Source organism: Acomys russatus, chromosome 14, assembly GCF_903995435.1.
Source record: "Acomys russatus chromosome 14, mAcoRus1.1, whole genome shotgun sequence".
NCBI lineage: Eukaryota > Metazoa > Chordata > Mammalia > Rodentia > Muridae > Acomys > Acomys russatus.
In genome coordinates, this window is record NC_067150.1 from 54935791 (window position 1) to 54955689 (window position 19899).

General features: G+C 50.3%; 1 protein-coding gene across 1 annotated transcript in view; it reads right to left on the reverse strand.

The window, feature by feature from the left end:
- The window catches only part of Smad3 (SMAD family member 3), a 109868-nt gene extending 90479 nt beyond the window's left edge, over positions 1 to 19389 (reverse strand). The window contains 1 exon segment of the mRNA XM_051156634.1: positions 19012 to 19389. Within this exon segment, the coding sequence (XP_051012591.1) occupies positions 19012 to 19217 (206 nt within the window). The 5' untranslated portion in view covers positions 19218 to 19389.
- Positions 19390 to 19899: the final 510 nt, after the last annotated feature.

Below are 19899 nucleotides of genomic sequence, written 5' to 3' on the forward strand. Positions count from 1 at the left end.
CGGGGGGGGGGGGGGGAGAGAGAGAGAGAGAGAGAGAGAGAGAGAGAGAGAGAGAGAGAGAGAGAGAGAGAGAAGAAGAAGAAGAAGAAGAAGAAAGAAAGAAGGAACAAAACTCCCACAGTGGCCCAAACTACCAGGAATCTCAACTCCACACAATACTTTGAACCCCAAACTTCTTTCCATCCTGACTTTAACTGTGGGCCCCAATTTCTAGCTCCAGAGTGATTATGTTGTGATTCTGAAACTCACAGAATGAGTAACTGTCATTTCTTTGAATGCAACTGCAAGAATTTGACCTTGAAGACAGAGGAAATGTTAAAGTCCTACGCCTTCAGTTTATTGCCGAGGAGGCCAGCGCTTGGGGAAGCAAAGTGACTCACCCAGGGTCACAGAGCTGCTCCCCAACAGCTGGGTTTCTTAAGCCTCTGTCCTGAATATCACAAGGGCGCAGACAACCTGGTGGCACTCAGAGGAAGGATAGCAAGTTACCAAGAAGAGACTTGATATTCTAAGAGCATATATAGGGGGAGGAGGTCTCCCTCAATCACAGACATAGGGGAGGGGAGAAGGGGAGAAGTGGGAGGGAGAGAAGAATGGGAGGAAACAGGGGAAGGGCTAACAATCGAGATGTAATATGAATAAATTAAAAAAAAAAAGATGCCTGAAGGCAAAGGCAGCACAGCCCCTGCCACACTGCTGTCACCGCCGGACTCCTCAGACGTGGCCCTGTGGCTGGCCGAGGTTCCCAAGAAAAGCCATTAGCAGAATGAGCCTAAGCCAGGTTTGAAAGGGTGCTCTGTGGAGCTGCGACCGACAGAGAGATCCGAGCCAGCAGTGGATGCCGGCCTCTCAGGGATGAGAGAAGCTGATTGTTGGTTTTAAAATCTCTAACCAACCTGCGGACGCATTCCCTTTCCGTCCGTGTACTGATGGCACAGTGTGTGCGGTGCAGTGCAGCCAGTGCCCTGAAACACAGGAAACCTGTGCCTCAGAGCTCAGCGTAGATTCCTCTTAGCTTGTGGCCTGGTTTCTCCTAGGCTGGCACAGGCTTCACTTCACCGTAGGTGGCTCTGGGAAGGCCAGGTGTTTATGGCTGTGCCGGCTAGGTTTTATGTCAACTTGAGAAAAACCTAGATTCACTTTGGAGGAGGGAATTCGCAACTGAGAAAAACGTTCCCACCAGATTGGCTGGTGGGCAAGCCTGTGGTACATTTTCTTGATTGATAATTGACGTGGTAGGGCTCAGCTCACTGGTGGTCTCAGGTGCTGTAAGAAAGCAGGCTAAGTAAGCCGTGAGGAGCAGCCAGGAAGCAGCACTCCTCCGTGGCCCCAGCATCAGCTCCTGCCTTTGGGTTCCTGCCTTGAGTTCATGCTCTGATGTGCCTCTGTTGATGGGCCATGATATGGAGATGTAAGCTGAAGTAAATTCTTTCCTCCCCAAGTGGCTTTGGTTATGGTGTTTTTATCACAGCACAAGATGCTCTAATTAAAACAATGGCTTTCCAACTCACTGAGAGATCTACAGCCCCCAGCCACCTCCACCAACGCCACTGGTGACAGCAGTCGGGTACATAGTATAATAAGAAATGGCTGTGGTACCATTTAATAGGGCCGTTAGGGAATGGGCTGCTTCTGGAGGTGGGGAATTGATGGAAAGCTACATCAATTCATCTCCCAGGAAAATGTGTGGATAGAGAAAGGCAAGAAGCCAGGGAGGGCTTAGAGACGCGCTGTACAATGAAAGGATGGCCCTGGACCTCCCGAGAGTCTCTCTTCAATGCCTGTCACTATGTAGCTGAGAAGAACAGGATGCAAGATGCCAGGGTGACATTCCCAGAATCACAGAGCCAATGTCCGCCAGCAGGAGTGGTCAAGGGAGAATTCAACATCACCAGAGAAGCATGACACTGGAATCGCAGGTCGTGTTCTCACTCTGTCTGAGGCAAGGTCTCGAGTGGCCTCCACATGCTACCTAGCTACAGATGACCTTGATCCTCCTGCCTCCACCTCCAATGCCAGGGATTACAGATGCCACAGGCCCCTGGCACTTCATTTTGTCTGTTCACTGTCCTTGTGCCTAACTGAACCTGGGGGCTCCCGGGATAGTCAAGGCACAAGCAAGCAGGTGGAGAGGGTGGAGGCCTGAAAAGCGGTACCCACTCAGGTGCAGGTGTTGCACAGATGTTTCGAGAGAGAATCCAAGACGGCAGCTGGAGCCGAGGCCCTGGAGCTCTGAGGAGCCGCGGGCCTGGATGTCATCCCCACGGTGGTCACAAATGAAACCCAGAGAGAGAAGTGTGAGTTCAGAGTCTGACTCAGCCCAGCTGATGGTTCCATTTCCCCCATCACTGAAGTTAAGCAGACAGGGAAAGGGGGAAAAACCCACCCCAGGGGCTAAATGATGACATTCAAAAGGATCCCTGGAGCAAAGTTCTTCGGTGAACAGTGCTGGTACACTGTGTGTAGTAAGCCTGCGCCAGTAACTTCAGAACCAGGGCTTATAAAACAGAACTGGTCTCACCGCCAGTAACTTCAGAACCAGGGCTTATAAAACAGAACTGGTCTCACACTGGAATAGCCTACCTGGGGATGGACCACCGGATTCACCTGGCCACTGCTCTTGGGAACTTAAGAATTTTCAAAGAAGGTTAGCTGGTGGGGTCCCAGGTCCATACCCAAAATGAGTCTGTGGTAAGACACCTCCACCCCCCAGCAACCTCCATTCATGCGATCAGCAATGTTGACTCTTTTTAAACAACCAAAGGGACTGGGGGAAATGGCTCAGTGGATGCAGCGTGTGCTGCAAACGCCTAAGGACCCGAGTTCAGGTCCCCAACATCCACGTGAAGACACAGGCACAGTGGCACACCTGTAATCCCAGTGCTAGGATGTGGAAACGGGTGGATGTTGGAGGGTCCGGGTGGAGAGGAGGCTCGCTGGCCAACCAACCTAGCTGGACTGGTGAAGTCCGGGTCCATGAGAGACCATGTCTTAAAAAGTACGACAAAGAGCGATAGAGGAAGATACTGGACTCTAGCCACACGCACGTATGCACGCGCGCGCGCACGCGCGCGCACGCACACACACACACACACACACACACACACGGACACGGACACGGACACAGACACAATACTCTCTTACACCTGCGCACATACACACAAGAAAAAGAAAGACAAGGGAAAAAAAGGAAGAGAGTCAACACCAAATACAACTCAGTCAAGCAAACATCTTGAATTAGCTTGAAACTTATCAGGAGCCCTAGAGCAACAGGAAAGTAAACAAGGAGGACCAGGGGACAGGCTGTTTGCAAGGAGTTGGACCAGGCTCGCCAGCTGGCCTGAAGACCGTCTCCTCAGGGAAAAGACCCAGGGTTCTCCTCATCTACTGAGGGCTCTTCCGGGGAACGGCAGAGGGCAGGGTGTGATGGGCCAGAACTGTTTTTAACCAATGCAACATTTACAGTTTTACGTCTTCTTCACAGGTATGTTTTAAGGAGATGGGACAGGACAGAAGGGAGGCAAGTGGGACACAGCTGGCTTGGAGCTGTGGTGACCCTGAAGCTTGGGCCCCTTGGGAATCTTTAGACAACACCTGTCCTGAGGAAGGGAGCTTTGGTGCGTGGTACCTGCCCCCACTGCAAATGCAACTGCAGGCTTTATCTTCCCTCAGAGGAAAATGAGTTGCTGAGCAACTGGTGGAGACAGATATCTGAACTGCCTTAGGGGACCCAGCTTTTGGTCACAAAAAGCATAGCCCTTGGGCACAGTACTCAGAGGCCCTGACAGCTCCCTCTGAATTGGCCCTTCTGTCTCTCTAACACCCAAGTAAAGCAGTCAATCTGCCCAGGGTGCCACCAACTGCCTGCTAGGTGCTCTGAGCAGTTCATAATTGCATCTCTCCCTTGACAGCAAGAACAGGAGATGGGACCAAGCACCGGAGTTCTATCCTGTGGCTGTCCACAGGAAGCAGAGATGCACCCGTGGGAGCCTTGAGTCTCACTGGAGGAGACTAGGAGTCAACAGGTATTAATTAAGAAATACCTAGTACCATGCTAAGTACCCTAGTGGGTCCAAGAAGCTTGTTGACAATCCACTATCTCTGCCGTTGACTTAGTGTAACATGACAGAGGCCAGTGACACATCTGGATTCTTTCCAGGATAGAGGCCCATAGGGCGAGGCCCCTGGGGCTGTACATGTTTTTTTTTTTTTTTAAGTATGTTTAACAGCTGTGTCCATCTGTGAACCAACCACAGGAGGACAAGATTGAAGACCAGTTAGCTGAAGGTGGCTAGGTGGAAAGACAGTCCATCTGAGGCTCGAGCCTCCACACCTGGACGAGACACTGAGGCACTCTACTGCAGACGCTGTTCACCAGGACTCAGAAGAGCTTAGTCAAAGGTATCCTGATACAACAGGCCTGGCTGCAATGCTGAGTGGGGAGATGGGTCAGAGAGGGGTAGGACCCTGGGCTAAGTGCAGGGTCTACACACAAGGGCCAAGGGCCTCAGTTTAACATTCTTTAAGGTCCAGCACGATCCCAGCTTAGCCTCGTCATCAGGGGCTCTGCTCCTGTGCCAAATCTCCAGGAAGCCAGGATATAAGTAATTCTATGCCCGTGCTCACCTCAGATATGTGTCTGCAGGTGACTGAGGGGGAAAGGCAAATCATTAGATCTCTGAGATGCCACTGAGGCAGACAATGGGCACCCCAGAACTCCCTGGCATTTTCCAAGCAGGCACTGACATCCTGCTTTTCTCATCTTATTACGACTGTCCCTGTCACCTCAGCTGCATTCCTAGGAGATTAGAAATCAGGGCCTTGCCTGTTTAGCAGTTTAAGAGTTCAGGGAGCTCAAGTCTCTCCCTTGATTTCCAGTAAGTTCTTTCAAGCAAGAGGAGGAGGAGGAGGAGGAGGAGTTTTAGACAATGGCAAAACCAAATGTTGAGGTGGGAGGAGAGAGAAGGAGGAAGAGGAAGAAGAGGAGGAAGAGGAGGAGGCAGGAGGGAAGCCATGTTTTCCTTCTGTGTGCCTTCTAAAGGACTCCACTGGCACATTCATCCATTACTCTGGGCCACGTGCTTGCTCCACAATCCTGGCACAATCCGCATACTAACATAAAGAGAAAGAAAAGGCATGCTTCATTTCTGCCTCAGCACCTCAGCAGAAGAATAAGCTACTAAACTTCGCCGGTCACAGCTGAGTAGTAACCAGCACTTCTAAAGACAAAATGGAGCAGAGGTGCCCTGCGTCCCCACCAGACCACTCTGCTTCAGGCCACTAAGTGCCATCCAGGAGCACTGTTACAAAGCCCGGTGTTTATAAAGAACAAGGCCTAGTAAGATACCCCTACTTCCGACCCCCCAATAATCCCTGAACCCCACCTCTTCCTCCATTTGGCTCTGACCATTCAAGCCTCACCAACAGCACAGCCCTAACCCTGCCACCCTGCCCTAGCTCTGACTTCACTACATCAGGTTAGGGTCTGGACCTGTTTTCATACCGTGTCACCAACTCACTTCAGGACCTCAGGCCAGTCCCTTCTCCAGGGTGGCAGAGATTACATCACACAGTCTATTGCTCTGAGCAATAGTATGGGAACCGGCTGGTACAATTCTCCCAGTTACTGTGGTTGGGCACCACAGTCACTGGTGCAGAAGCAAGTGACTCAGGATGACCACTCACTCAGATCTGACCACTATCTGGCTGGTAATTATTAACGGCATAACCACATTGTGCCCTTAGAAACACCCAGAGTCAGCCTGCAGAGATGGCTCAGCTGTTAAAAGCACTGACTGCTCTTGCAGAGGACCCAGGTTCAGTCCCCAGCACTTACACTGAGGGTTCCTGATCATCAGTAACTTCAGTTCCAGGGGATCTGATGCCCTCTTCTCTCCTGCAGGCTCCAGGCACGTATATGATAGATATTCATGCAGGCAAACACCTATACACATAAACTAATCTTTTTTTGGATGGGGGAGGTTGGTTTTTCAAGACAGGTTTCTCTGTGTAGCCTTGGCTGTCCTGTACTTCCTTTGTAGACCAGGCTGGCCTTGCACTCACAGAGATCCACCTGCCTCTGCCTCTGTGAGTGCTAGGATTACTTTTTAACATTTTTGTTTTTGGTAAACTTTTTAAAAAATTAAAGAAAAATCCAGAATGGTTTAATGTATCACGTACATAGCCACCTCAATTCTAGAAGGAGGCATAAACCCATTTTCTGCCCATCCCTTTTTAGTTTTTTGTTTGTTTGGTTGGTTGGTTTGGTTTTTGGTTTTTCGAGACAGGGTTTCTCTGTGTAGCCTTGGCTGTCCTGGACTCCCATTGTAGACCAGACTGGACTTGAACTCACAGGGATCCACCTGCCTCTGCCTCCCAAGTGCTTGGACTAAAGGCGTGCGCCACCACTGCACAGTGCCCATCCCTTTTCTTGAGACATAAAACAGCTTTTGTAAGGAATCATTCACAAAATAAGACCGATGTGATGTTAGTCTCGTGGCTTCTCCTATCAGGATACATGTGATATTCCTCTTGGTGACCATGGGACAGAAGGCAGGTAGCCGCAGTGACACTGCTTGGATTCCGAATGTCCCCACAGGCTCCTGTGTCTGGACGTCTGCTCCTCTCCTCAGCTGGGGTGTGGTTTGAGGAGGTTGTAGGCCTGGCAAGGTAGGCCTTTGAGGACCATAACCTGGCTCTGCTTCTGTCCTGTGCCATGTGTCCTGGCCCGCCAAGATGTTAACAAGCTGAGCTGCAAGCTCTTACTACCACAGACCTAGCCCACACCATGGTATCTTCTCCATCACGGTGGGCCACACCCTCCAAACAAACCATGAGCCAAAACAAACCTGGCTTCCCTAATGCTGCTGCTGCCACAGCAAGAAGAGAGTGGCAGGCACTAGGGGGCAAGCCTCAAACAACTGAACTCCAAACAAACAAGAGCAGGTGGCGGACTGGTCCATATACCACAGCAGAATCACCTGGGGGTGCAGGGTGGGAGCAACTCAGGATGTACCAGAGGCCTGCACTGCCAACCCAACCATCTCTGACAGCAACAAGATTGACAGGTCGGCTGCTCTGTAGGACAAAGGCATGGGCTCACACCAGCCCTGAGTGTAGGCTCCTATCAACGTGTGCATTGCTCAAGGTTCCCAAAGGGCCCCCATCTGGGTATGAACTTGGAAACCTGAAGAATTGTGCAACGTAAAATCATGGCGGTGTCACAACTTATCCTGTTACTTCCTGCAAACGGTTCCACAAGAAGACATGAATATCTCCCATAATCCTATGGCAGAGACCCCGTCCCTCTCTACTTACAAGCACAGGGACACACTCTACAATCACCGATTCCTGAAGTGGAGAATCTGATATTTGAACTCAGGGCTCCACACAGTCACATGTTGCCCCTGATTTCGCCTGGATTTCTAGCAATGTCACACACTTAACAAAAAAAAAAAAAAAAAAATTTTTTTTTTTTGTAAAGCCCACAGACACAAAAACTTATCTAAAAAAAAAAAAAAAAAAAAAAAAAAAAAAAAAAGCCAGCTTATCTATCAACTCAGATTAGCTACAACAGCAAGCAACTCTCCACAGATAAGGTAAATTATAGGTACTGTCCAGATAAAGTGATGGGACTTCTGTTTGTTCTCAGTGATAAAGGGAAATACTTGTTTAAACAAGTATTTCACTCCCTTGTTCTTACTTTTTTAAAAACTTATTTATTGTGTGTGTATGTGTGTGTGTGCGCGCGCAGGCACAGGTGTGGAGGTCAGAGGACAATTTACAGGAATTGGTTCTCTCCCTCCACCACGTGGGTCTCAGAGATGGAGCTCAGGTTGTTGAGTCTTGGCAGCTAATGTCCCCACCAGATCACACCACCACCACCCCACCCCCGCCTTTCTTTCTTATTTATTTATTTATCTATTTATTTATTTATAAGCCAGAGCCTTATAGTCCAGGTTGGCCTGGAGCTTACAATCTCCTGCCTAGATCTCCTGGGTACTGGGACTGTAGATGGGCTAACTACCACGCCTGCCTTATCTGACCCACTCATTAAGAGACAGAGCCTGTTTCTGATACACTGATAACATTCTCTTGAGGCTATTGTAGAGAGTGTAGCCATGCTGGCTGCCTGGCTGCAGGGTATTCTGGAATCAGAAACCTGGCCTAGATAGCCATTACAACGTGGTACTCTGGCCAGAGGCAGGCAGTATAAAGGCTCTGTGCCAGGCCTACGGAGACCCAGAGGGGTCAGGATCCTGTCTTACTGCCTTTGTTTAGGGAGAGTGACCATCCACGAGCTTAGGAACATTCCCCCTCATTCCCCAAGGATCCCATGACATGAGTCATGGCTGATTACCTGAATGCTCGCTCTGGAGCCTCCTGGCTGAACAAGGCGTCTTTGCTACTGACGGGCAAAACACTATTTCAACCTGCTCCCAGACATAGCCTAGAGCTGTGCACATGGCGGTGTACGGATTATGTCTCTGACCTGGATAACTCAGGCAGTAAACCTGCTGTTACTGGCCTCAAGGCCTGGGAAGGCAAGGAGGAAGCACTGGCCTTAGACACCACTCCTCTGCTTTAAAATCTGGACGTTTACAGAGCATGGTCCAGACGCTGAGCTTGGCTGACCCCCAAGCACTTGGCACCATCCTTTCCGACTCCTCTGGCCGCTCCCATTTCCTTGCTCTAGCCATCCTGAGCTGCCCTGCCTTTCCCAGACACTAGCCCCTCTCCACGCTGTCTGGCCTGCACTCCATGCAGCCTCCTACCCGACTCCCAGACTCTTATGCGTCCATGAAGGCCCAGCTATGAAACTGATGTTCAGAGGATGACTGCTCTCCCTCTGGGCTCCTAAATGACACTCCTCTGTGATCTCAATCAGACCGTTTCTCTCAAGTGCCCTCTGTAGTTGAACCGGTGCTTATGTCACTTTATGCCTCTGGGTAGTTCACAGAGAGGACTTCATTTCTGTGACCCGTGATGCTGACACAAAGTTGGTTCTCCCAAATCAAATACACACACACAGAGGCCAGGCTCCCCGGCCAGCTCTCAAGCTGGTCAGTGTAATGAGCAGCATTTAACCTGCCTCAGCCCAGGTTCCCAGTGAGGAAAATCAATTCCTGGAGATTTCCCCACACTCCCATCCCTGTCACTGTGGGATGGGCCTAGCCAGGGCTATTCTGCTGAGTACATGGTGCTATAACAAGCCGGCTGCTAACACAGGAGGGTGGCAGAGTGTGTGCACACAGCAAGCCTGCATGCTATATGCTACACTCCAAAAAGAGAGCACAGGGAACAAACTAGACTAGAATGTGACATGCCCTGCATCCCACCTTGGGAAATAACTTAACATAACCCAGGAGGCCCAGGTGTGAATTTTGAATTCTCTGGCACCTTGGTTCACCATGTGGAGACCCGGGAGAGCCAGCTCTGCGTGCCCCTAGGGACATCCTACCCTTTGGCCTCATATACACCATGGTTATGTTCCATGTCACATTTCACATTCTAGACAATTCTTTACCTAGTCTGCTTGCACCCTGAGACCTATGTTTGTGCCGGCTCCTTGGCTCTGCATAGGCTCTATCCCATGATGAAGGGCCCAGCAAGCATCGGGGCTGCGCCTGGTTCTCTAAGCACAAACCCTTTCTCCACAGTTTCAGAAGCAGCCTAAAGCCCCACGGCCCTTGTTCAGATCATTCTGGAACCATGAGCTTCTGGCAACAGCCAAGCCAGCTGCTGAGGTGAAACCCTGAGCATTCCAACCCTGCCCCCAAGAAAACACCAACAACGATAAACACCGTGCTTACAGGCGGCTATCAGTGACACACTGTGAGTCACAGGACTCTGCTTAGGGATCTCACCCATCCCCCCGCCCCCAACCCAGGAGCACTGATTCATCCACGTTTGTTTTCAATGCTATTATTTTTAGTCAACCAAACAATGTTTTAAATGACAACAGAGAAGAGGGTAGGAGGAGCAGAGGGTGGGGGAGCTCTGAGACCAGGAGCTCCAGGGTGGCCTGCTGATTGCTATCACCAAATTCCCTTCTTGAAAAAGAAAAAGGGCATTTACTGAGCACCTACTCTGAGCAGTGAGCTACACACACAGGCTGGGTACTCGCCACTATCATAGCTCGCTTTTATGTGAAGTTGAGAGTCCTGTTTCCATTTTCCATGTGGGAAAGCTGAAGTACACCCAAGGCCACCAGGCTCGATGCTGTCCTTGTCTCTGCTTTGTTATAACATTCATGGTGTCACAGGTGACATGTGACAGACCCAGGAGGGGGCAGAGAAATGGCCACAGACACATGCTTAGAGGAGTGCGGTCCACCTAGAGTCGGAGCCTGTGCAGGCTAAGAGTTTACTATACCTGAAAGTCTTGGGAGCAAAGAGAGAGATCCAGTGTTCAGCCTTAGCGATCTGTTCTGACAATTGTAACCAAGGAGAGAAAGAGAGAGAGAAAAGGAAAGGGAAAAAAAGAGCTCTTTCTGGATCCATTACTGCACACTTGGGCTCAGCCCAGAGGTGATTTTTTAAGGAAAAAATGCCTTTTGGCATTTTTGAGCTGTGACAGTGTCAAAACAGACCTTTAAAAAACACACACCCAAGAAGCATTACTATTGTCAAAAGTTGTCAAAAGCTTTAAGACACACACACACACACACACACACACACACACACACACACACCACACTCACACACACCAACCAAAATAAGGCCCCCTCTGCACCATAACTGGCTCAGCAATCGCAATACAAAGCTTGGCAGCAGGAGCGCTCATCAGACGGAGTAACTCTCGTTTCCAAGGCAAACCTGTATGCTGCTTTCTAAACAGTACTCACCCCAAACAAACACCCAGCAAAGCACAGAGAACTTGCCAGATGTGACCGGGGGGGGGGTGGGGGGGGGTTGGGACACAGAAAAAGAATGAACTCAAAGAAACACGTTTTCCATTTCCTAGATGGGGCCTCAGACTCCCTGCTCCCTGTGCCTGCAGAACCCGGGCACTGTCTGTCTTTGTATAGACACTTGAAAATAAATAAAGGAAGCTTCTTGGGTAAACGCTGACATGAGCAAACATTTCCACAGGTATCTTCTAGAATGCCCACCTCTTGTAGTTAACCATTTTTAGGCATCTGTGGTCATTAGTTTAAGTCAACTTCCTGCTCCAAGAATAGCCAAAAATAGCAACAAAGGAAGGCGAAACCACTCACTGCATCTGAAGACACACAGTCTCCAGGCTTCGGCCCAGTGTTGGGTATTTTTATACGCCTTTGTAATTCAGTTTTTACTGATTTCGACAAGAGTGGCAAGGAAGCCGGGAGGGCAAGGGGAGAAGGTACCGAAAACTAAAGACTGAGTTATAGAGCTGGTTTTTTTTTTTTCACCTTTATAAATTAATTGGCACTGGACTGATGAAGTCTTGGAATAATAATTAAAGAAAACTCATGGTTCAATTAATGAACTAGTTGTACGGCCAAAAAAAAAAAAAAAATAGAAGAAGAAGAAGAACTTTTAAACCGGGGGGTTGGTGAGCTGGCTCAGTGGGTAATTGGTGCATGGTACCAAACCTGACAACCTAAGCCGCTCCTCCAGGGATCCAGTTGGTAGAAGAGCACTGACAAATGGTCCCCTAACCTTCACTTCTGCACCTGGGGCACATGTGCCCCCTCTACACATAAAACAAAGACAATACAAGTTTAAAATGCCTTCAGAAGAGTCTAGAATGCTTACATGAAAATCAAATCAGAGTCCTGGGATCCCCTTCACCAGACTTGCCAACCTAGACAAGATAGCTCCGATGAGGGGCCATCTACCAGCTGAGAACAACTGAGACCCAGAGAAATTAAGCGACATGCCCCCAGGTAACACAGTGAATCAGAAACAGAGCAAGGCCTAGAACCACTGACGTCTATCATGCCTCCTTCCAAAACAACCCCTGACTGAGTGCATTAAGCAAGTTTTCTTTGATAGCATTTATGGAGCCTGCTAAACAAACTTTTATCTGGGTCCAGAATCAGCCAAACTTCTTAATTAATAGGCTTCTGCTGTGTTTTCGATTTAAACCGAGTCTCTCTGTCAAAACACTGTGTAACAGTGTGCCACTGCAGCAAGCAGCTGTTTGCAGCAGGGGCCTCAGATGCACCACAGAGGACAGAGGCGCTTGTCCGGCAGATGCATTATTTCTCACACTGTTAATTAAGTCAACACAGAATTATGTGCGCACTCTGTACACACACACACACACACTCACACACAGAGTCGCCTTTGTCAGGAGTTAATACACTTCAGCGTTTGAGGGATTGGTTTCTTAGCATCAAGCAAATTCTATTTACATATTAGCTAGGGATAAACACACACAACTGTCTTATGGCTCCCAAGAAGCCATGTTTAACCAGCTGGCAGACGGGAAGCTGCAAAAGAGCCAGCCTCTTCCTTATCATGTCCTTGTCACCAGCACAGAGAATGAACACCTGGCAGGTGCCTTGAGAAAAAAACAGAATAATAAACTAGACAAGATCTCCCAGAAGGTCTTCTTTGTTTTAGAAACCACATTCCTGGGCTAGGGAGAGCATTGGGAGCAAAGGCATTTGCCACCAAAGCTGACAACCTGAGGTTGATTCCCAGGACCCACTTGGTAAAAGGAAATAGCTGCTTCCCTCAAGTTGTACTCTGACATACACATGCTTTCCATGGTACACAGGACCCCGACTCAAGCATGCACATGCACGCGCACACACACACACACATAAATCAAAAGACTTCCAGGCATTTTACTACTGTTTCTAGAAACCACTGTGCTTGAGGAAAGATGGGGAGGTTAGCCATGGAGAAAAGCTGGCCACCTCCAACACACACCAGCTCCGGGTTTCTCCCCACACCACACACCCAGCAGGATGCCCCAGCCTCTTACCTTCTACTCCACCAGCGACCTTCTAACCAGCAAAACACTATCAGACAGGGACTGGGGGAAACAAATGGGGTCATTTTCTCATCTGTATGTTTAACCAGCTGTTGTAGTTAATCTTGATTGTCAAATTGACGAGATTTAGAATCACCATGGAAAACAAACTTCTGGGCATATTTGTAAGGGGATTTCTCAGCTGGGTTCATAGAGGTGAGGGGATCCCACCCCACCCCCAAGTCATCCTGGACTAAATAAGGAGAAATGGAGCTAAGTGAGCACCAGCATCATCTCTCTCTGCTTCCTGACTGTGGATAAGATGTGACCAGCCACTCCAAGCTCCTGCTCCCATGGCTTTCCCACTAGTATGAACTGTCACCTGAAACTGCAAGCCAAAACGAGCCCTTCCTCCTCCCTTTAGGCCACTTTTGTGTGTACGTTTGCACAATAACAAGAAAGGCAGCTAGCACACCAGTCCGTACAGGCAAGGAGGCAGGAGCAGAAGTTTACTAGCCGTTATGATCCTGCCACTTTCCACCTCGGAAATTTGTCTCTAAGAGGGGGCTTGTGGGAGAGGAAGAGCTAGGGGAATACTGTAACAAAACAGCATCTCATTTCAAGTGAGCAAGCCCTGCCCAGGCCTATTTACTCCACACAGAGGCATCGGCTGTGCAGGGAAACAAATGGCATTAACATCTCCTAATAAATTAATAGTCATTCAGTCCATTAAATTGTGTTAATTTTATTTCCATTATAATACCGCCACAATCACAAGTTTATTATTAAACCAATATTTATTTTTCAAAAACTCATTCTAATTAGATTCCTGATGTGATAAGCTCAAACCTAATTCCCTCCATTTTCCATCAACTTCTTGCACTTCGCATCAAAATTAAATGATGACTGCATCTGTCAACTTTTTTTTTCTATCATTAAAATGGTCGTTTAAATGTTTATGTCCAGGACCTTTATGATGGCTCAGCAGGTTAACTTTCTTGCCATGCACCTCATGGCCTAAATTCAATGTCTGGGACTTACGGTAGAAGGAGAGAACTACCTCCCAGAAATTGTCCTCTGACCTTAACACATGAGCTATGGCATGCATGCACCCTCACTCAAAAACAAATATAAAATAAAATAACATTTTTAGAGGCTGGAAAGACTGCTAAGCTGGCAAGAGCGCACTCTACTCTGGCAGAAGTTGGGAGTTAGGTGCCCAGCAACAAGTGGGATGGCTCACAATTGACTATAACTCCATCTGTAGGTGATGCCCCCTTCTGGTCTCCATGGGCACTGCACTCACATGCATATACACACAGGCATATAAACAAAGTCTTTGCAAAGACTTCTGGAAGATATCTTAGTAAAAGTTCCAATGTCTTTTCAGAAACTGGAGTTCATGGGATTTATTTTTTTCCGGAATGCCATTGAAAGGCATGAAAAGTCAAATCATACCAAAACGGAGGTAAGAATCCACAGTGCCCTGCTAGAGGCCCTGCTCCCACCAAAGAAACCTGAATTTCAGTTTGGCTACACTAAGTTGCCTTTTACTTCAAAAAAGAAAACTTTATAATTGGATCCTAGCAGCATTCTCAAGTCACAAGCGCTTCTGTGCAAGTGACAGGTAAGAGAGTCACAACAGCTGGCAAAAGTTTAGAAGATAAAGGTGTCATTCAAGACAACTGTCCTCAGGTCCCAACACACACACACACACACACACACACACACACACACACACAGGAAACGTTGTTTCAAGGAAAATAGATAGAACTGGAGATCACAATGTTAGGCAAAACACGGACTTTTCCTCATATGCAGAATTTAGAGTTTTGTTGTTGTTGTTGTTGTTGTTGTTTTTAATATGTGAAACATGAAAGTAGAAGGACTATCAGGAGACCAGTAGGGAATTAGGAGATCAGGGAGGACATTGGGAGGTAAATACAAGCAACATACAAGATTCAAGAATGTCATAATGAAATTTAGTTTGTACAATGAATATGCACTAATAATAATAATAATAATAATAATAATGAAAAGACCAAATTCCCATGAGCTTCCTGCAGTCCAAACTCCTCAGACTACCACCCCAACTAGTCTTCCAGCACACACCAACCTCCCCAACACACATACACACCAGCTCCCACACACAGCACTGTGCAACCCTCGGCCACCCTGTGAGCCCTGTATCTTGGGACAGAAACGCTGAGTTCCTTGAGTGAAGGTGCCCAGACCGCCATCTTGGAAGGCACTTGATAAGTGACTGAGCTAAGTCTCACCATCAATAAGTGATAAGGACAGAAGGCAAAACACACACCCATCTCCCCAGCATGTCTTCAAAACACTTCTGAGGCCTCATCTTAACGCAACTATACACCTCTCCATGCAGGTCTGTCCTCAGAACTCAGATGGTAGAAGGAGAAAACCAACTCCGGAAAGCTGTCTTCTGATTTCCAAATGTGTGCCACAGCACACACATACACATACATACATACATACATACATACATACATACATAAATACATTAATAAAAATGGTTTTAAGTCTAGGCAGGCCTAAGACCTAATTCCAGGCATGGGGTGGGGTAGAGTTTATATTCCCCATAGAAATCACACTGCATGGATCTGGTTAATATCACCAAATACACAAAAAGGAACCCTGTAATGTCTGATCAGAAACTGAGACTAAAAGGCTGCCTACAACAAGTATGGGTCCAAACATTCAGCCCCGGGGGGCCAGGCAGCAAAGGTCAAAGTTCCCCCCAACCTGAGAATAGTGGATTCTTAGGTTGGTCCTCTAGTCAGCTACCTGCTGTTCTACAGCCCCTGTCCTGATGGGTGGTCTGCTGGCTGCTGCCAATGGTTTACAGCCAGGTGCTTGGCCTGAGGTGCTGGGCCCTACTGGGCATTACCTACAGCCTTGATGTTTCTGTCCCCAAAAGCCAGAAAGAGCTGTGATACAAGTGAAGATATATTTTTTCCTCTCTCCACCAGCTGAGGGTAGCCTAGCAACATTCCTGGAGGCCCCAAGATCCCTTGATAACTTCACCCTGGTCCAAAACGAAACAACTGGCTGAGGCATGGACCACACATGGTAGCGTAGAAAAGGAGGGTAAGGTCTTACCCTCTATCCCCTGAGACTGACCTGTATCTCTCAGAGGCAGATGGTTCAACTTCCCTTTGGGAACTGGAGAGGAAGACACCTGTGGCTCCTCTCAGACTCTCAAGCAGACGGGACTGGGCTGCTGGCATGGAACCTGCCTAAGCTCTGCCTTACCCCTGCCCGATCTGATAGGCCCTGCTCTCCCGTCTGCGGAAGAAGGTTAAACTCCAACACCTCATCCCTTCCAAGGCAAGCCTACATCATTCAGGCTCTCCTGAGCACTGGAACTGCCAAGGTGGGGGGTGGGGAGGTGCTGGGAAAATCAAGAAGCCAACATATGGCAGACAGCTACCACAGCCAATTGCTGCCACTGCTGCTGAAGATACCCATGACACATCTCAGACTGAGAGTCCTCAGAGCCCAGCTCCAGATTTGACAGAAAGTGCCGAAGCACCCAGTGTCCCGCCCCAAGCGAAGCGGGTGACTAAGTCACACACTTTCCTTTGTCTGCTTTCCAAAGCCCTAGTTCTCAAAGGCAGCAATGTGACAAGCGACACGCAACCCTGGGGCACAGCAAGACACAGGGATAGCACTAACACGAAGCCAGCTAGTCGCCTCCCCGAGACGTGGCCTTTAGCTTTCTGCCCATGGCCAAAACAGCAGCAGCTGTTGCCAAGGGAGACAGGGTGACCCAGAAGCGTGGGCACAAAATCCAGGATGGAAATCCACCTTTGTCTGGATCCACCCAAACAACTAGGTCTCTCTAGTTCAGAAAAGACTAGAGAAAACAAGCTCAAGGCCAGGAGTGTAGCTCAGTAGCAGAGGATTTCCCCAACATGCAGGAAGCCCTGGGTTTGGTCCTCAGTGCATCCAATGAACCAATGAACGAAAACCTTGCTTCCATACTCCGCCTTCTAGTGCAGGGTGAAGGTGCCTAGTCCTAGGAGGCTGTGGGGGTGGGGGGTGGTTAGCCTGAACTCTCAGAAGAAGCACACCGATGTTCACCTGCCTGTGGCTGGGAGGGTTGCAGGGGGAAAGCGAGGTCAGAGGGCAAATGCAGACAAGGCAGGCACAGCCTCCAAGCTGACCCCAGCCCAAAGATTAACCAAGAACCTTGCAGGCAGAGATCCGCCAGCCACCCTGGATAAGGATGCTTCTGGCACTCAGAGTCCAAAACAGCCTTGGAGAAAGGCTATGCTAGATCAAATCTTATGTTTCGCCTCTCTCCTCTGAGTTCTGTCTGGTTCTAAAGCAAGATCATGTCAGTTAGACCTCCGCTGCCTTTTCTGATTTCCAGGACCATCTTCTTCCAGGCCGTAAGACAGTGCCTTGTAAATTGTGAAACGCTTTGCACAGCTGTTTCATAATTGATATCACTTGGGGGGGGGTGTTCCAAAACATAAAGCACTCAGTCAGGGTACACCCAGGCGGATTGGGAGAAGGCCGCTTCTCCAGATCTGACAGAAAAGAAACCGGTGAGGCTCAGTCAACCCAGGAGAATGAGGAGTCAGAACTGGAGCCCAAACCCAGGTGCCTCTGACCATAACACCACACCGCCTCCCCCCAAGCCAGCTGGCAGAGGCTCAAAGGCAAAGCATTCTTCCCAGACAATTTACTGCCTTCCCTCCCCCTTCATTGATGGCATCTACCTACCCAGGTTTGGGGGTTGGTTTTGTTTTGTTTGCTTTTGTGTGTGTGTGTGTGTGTGTGTGTGTGTGTGTGTTTGCTTTGTTTTGTTTTTTAGCTATTTTTAATTTGGTACTCCCACCATCTGTGGTGTTTATTTCCAGGGAAGGACGACCCTGGGTTCCCTGTGGACAGATGTTGTTTTCTGTGCTACTGTCAGGGCTGGCAACCCATACACAGCTTGCCTTGAGCACGTGGCCAAAGATGAGGCCACCTCGACACAGAAAGATGATGACCTCTCTGCTATCTTAGGTCCTAGGAGCCCTCTCTCCATTCCTCTGCAGCCTGGGACACCCCACCCCACCCCCCCAAACATCTCCACCAGCCCCTCCTCTGGAATCAATCTTTAAAGGTGCCTGAGAAGAGGAAGCAGAAGGCTAAAGTGCCCTCAACCTTAATGCCCAGACTTGGCTAAACTCTGGCAGGCCCTGGGAGTGAAGTCACTGACCCCTTCCATCAGCCATCTGTGAGCTCTAGCCCGATGGGAAGGATAAAGGAGGTCAGGGCAGATGGCAAAGCGCTTTGGGAAAAGAGGGCTCTACAGGAATGCAGGGCCGATAGGAGGCCAGCTCTGGGGTGTTTTGTTATCTGTCTGGAGCTGCCTGCTCGGTTTTAGGCACCTACAAACTCTGGATTAAAAAAGAAGGCAAACCAGGCAGGGGTTAGGGTGGGAGGAGGGAAAGCCTCTAGTTTCTACCACTTGTTTCTCCCGCTTTAAAGTCGGTGCTTTGCTCTGCAACTAAGTGCGTGCGTGCATGCGTGCACAGGGGGGCGGGAGGCTGGCACAACCAAATCTAAAAATACTCGATAAAAAATGCTAATCCCAAGGCAAAGAAAGAGCGAAGAAGGAATCTGTCAATCAACGGGCTCCCGCTCCTCACCCACAGCTGTACCGACTGCATTCCTGTAGACGAGGAAAAGAAGTGGGGGAACAGAGCTGAAGAAAAGAAAGGGACACACGCCACCACCTCCACGAGCGCAGGGCGGGAGGCGGCGGAGGAGGAGGGGCTCGGCCGGCAGAGCCGAACAAAGCGGGGCCTCCACTTGGAGCCCAAAGCCCCGGGGGGTGGGGGGCCAAGCTCAGCAACAACCCCCGCTGCCCAGAGGCAGCTGGCGATCTTTGGAGTCTGTAAACCAGAGCGCCGTATGGAAGCCTGGGCTCTAAGCCTGGGCAAATCCGAAGGTTTTGTTTTAGGTCCCTCCACCCACTCCTGGTCTCCTACACGCGCGCGCACACACACGCACACACCCTCCCTCTCCGCCCTAGCCGCGCTAGGGGGCTGGGCCGGCGCGCCCCCCGCCGCTCCGAGCCCCCACCTGGGGATGGTAATGCACTTGGTGTTCACGTTCTGCGTGGTGATGGCTTTCTCCAACTCGTCCAGCTGCCCCGTCTTCTTAAGCTTCTTCACCAAGCTCTTGACCGCCTTCTCGCACCACTTCTCCTCCTGCCCGTTCTGCTCGCCCTTCTTCCAGCCCAGCAGGCGCTTCACGATCGGGGGGGTGAAGGGCAGGATGGACGACATGGCTGGCACGGGAGGGTCACCGGCGCCCCCGGCCGGGCTGGGCGCACTGGGGACGCCGGGGGCGCACAGGGGCAGCTCGGCCCGCGCGGCGCCCGAACTTCGCGTCTAACTCTGGAGAACTTGCCCAGGCGTCCGGGCCAGGACCGCGGCGCTGCAGCTGCAGGGATCCGGGGCACAGCTGCGCCCGAGCGGCTCCACGCGGGCGGGCGGGCGGACGGACGGACGAACGGACCGACTGGCAGGCCCCGGGCGCTGGGAGCGGAGACGGCGGCCGCGAGATTCGGAGTGGCAGTAGAAAGTTTGGGTTTCCGCACGGGGTAGCTGTTTGGGTGCCGCCTCCGGGAAGGAAAGTCCAACCCCCAGCCAAACTTTGCCTGCCTGGATGGCTTGGGTGCGCAGATCCCTCCGCCTCTGCAACCCTGCTCCTCCTCCTCCTCCCCTCCTGCGATCGCTGCCTCTCAGGGCCCGCCAGGGCTGTGCAACCGCTCCTCTCCCGCCCGCCCCAAGTCGACGTTTCACGCAGCTCCGCTTGCAGCCTCCTTCCCAGCGCTGTCGCCGCCCCCTAGCCGCCGGGGCTCCCCGCTCCTCCCCCGCGCCCTGCTCCGGGGAGGACCCGCGGCCTTCCCCGCCCCGCGCCGCGAAGCGCGCCCACGTGGGCCACCGGGCACGGCGGCGGTCAGCT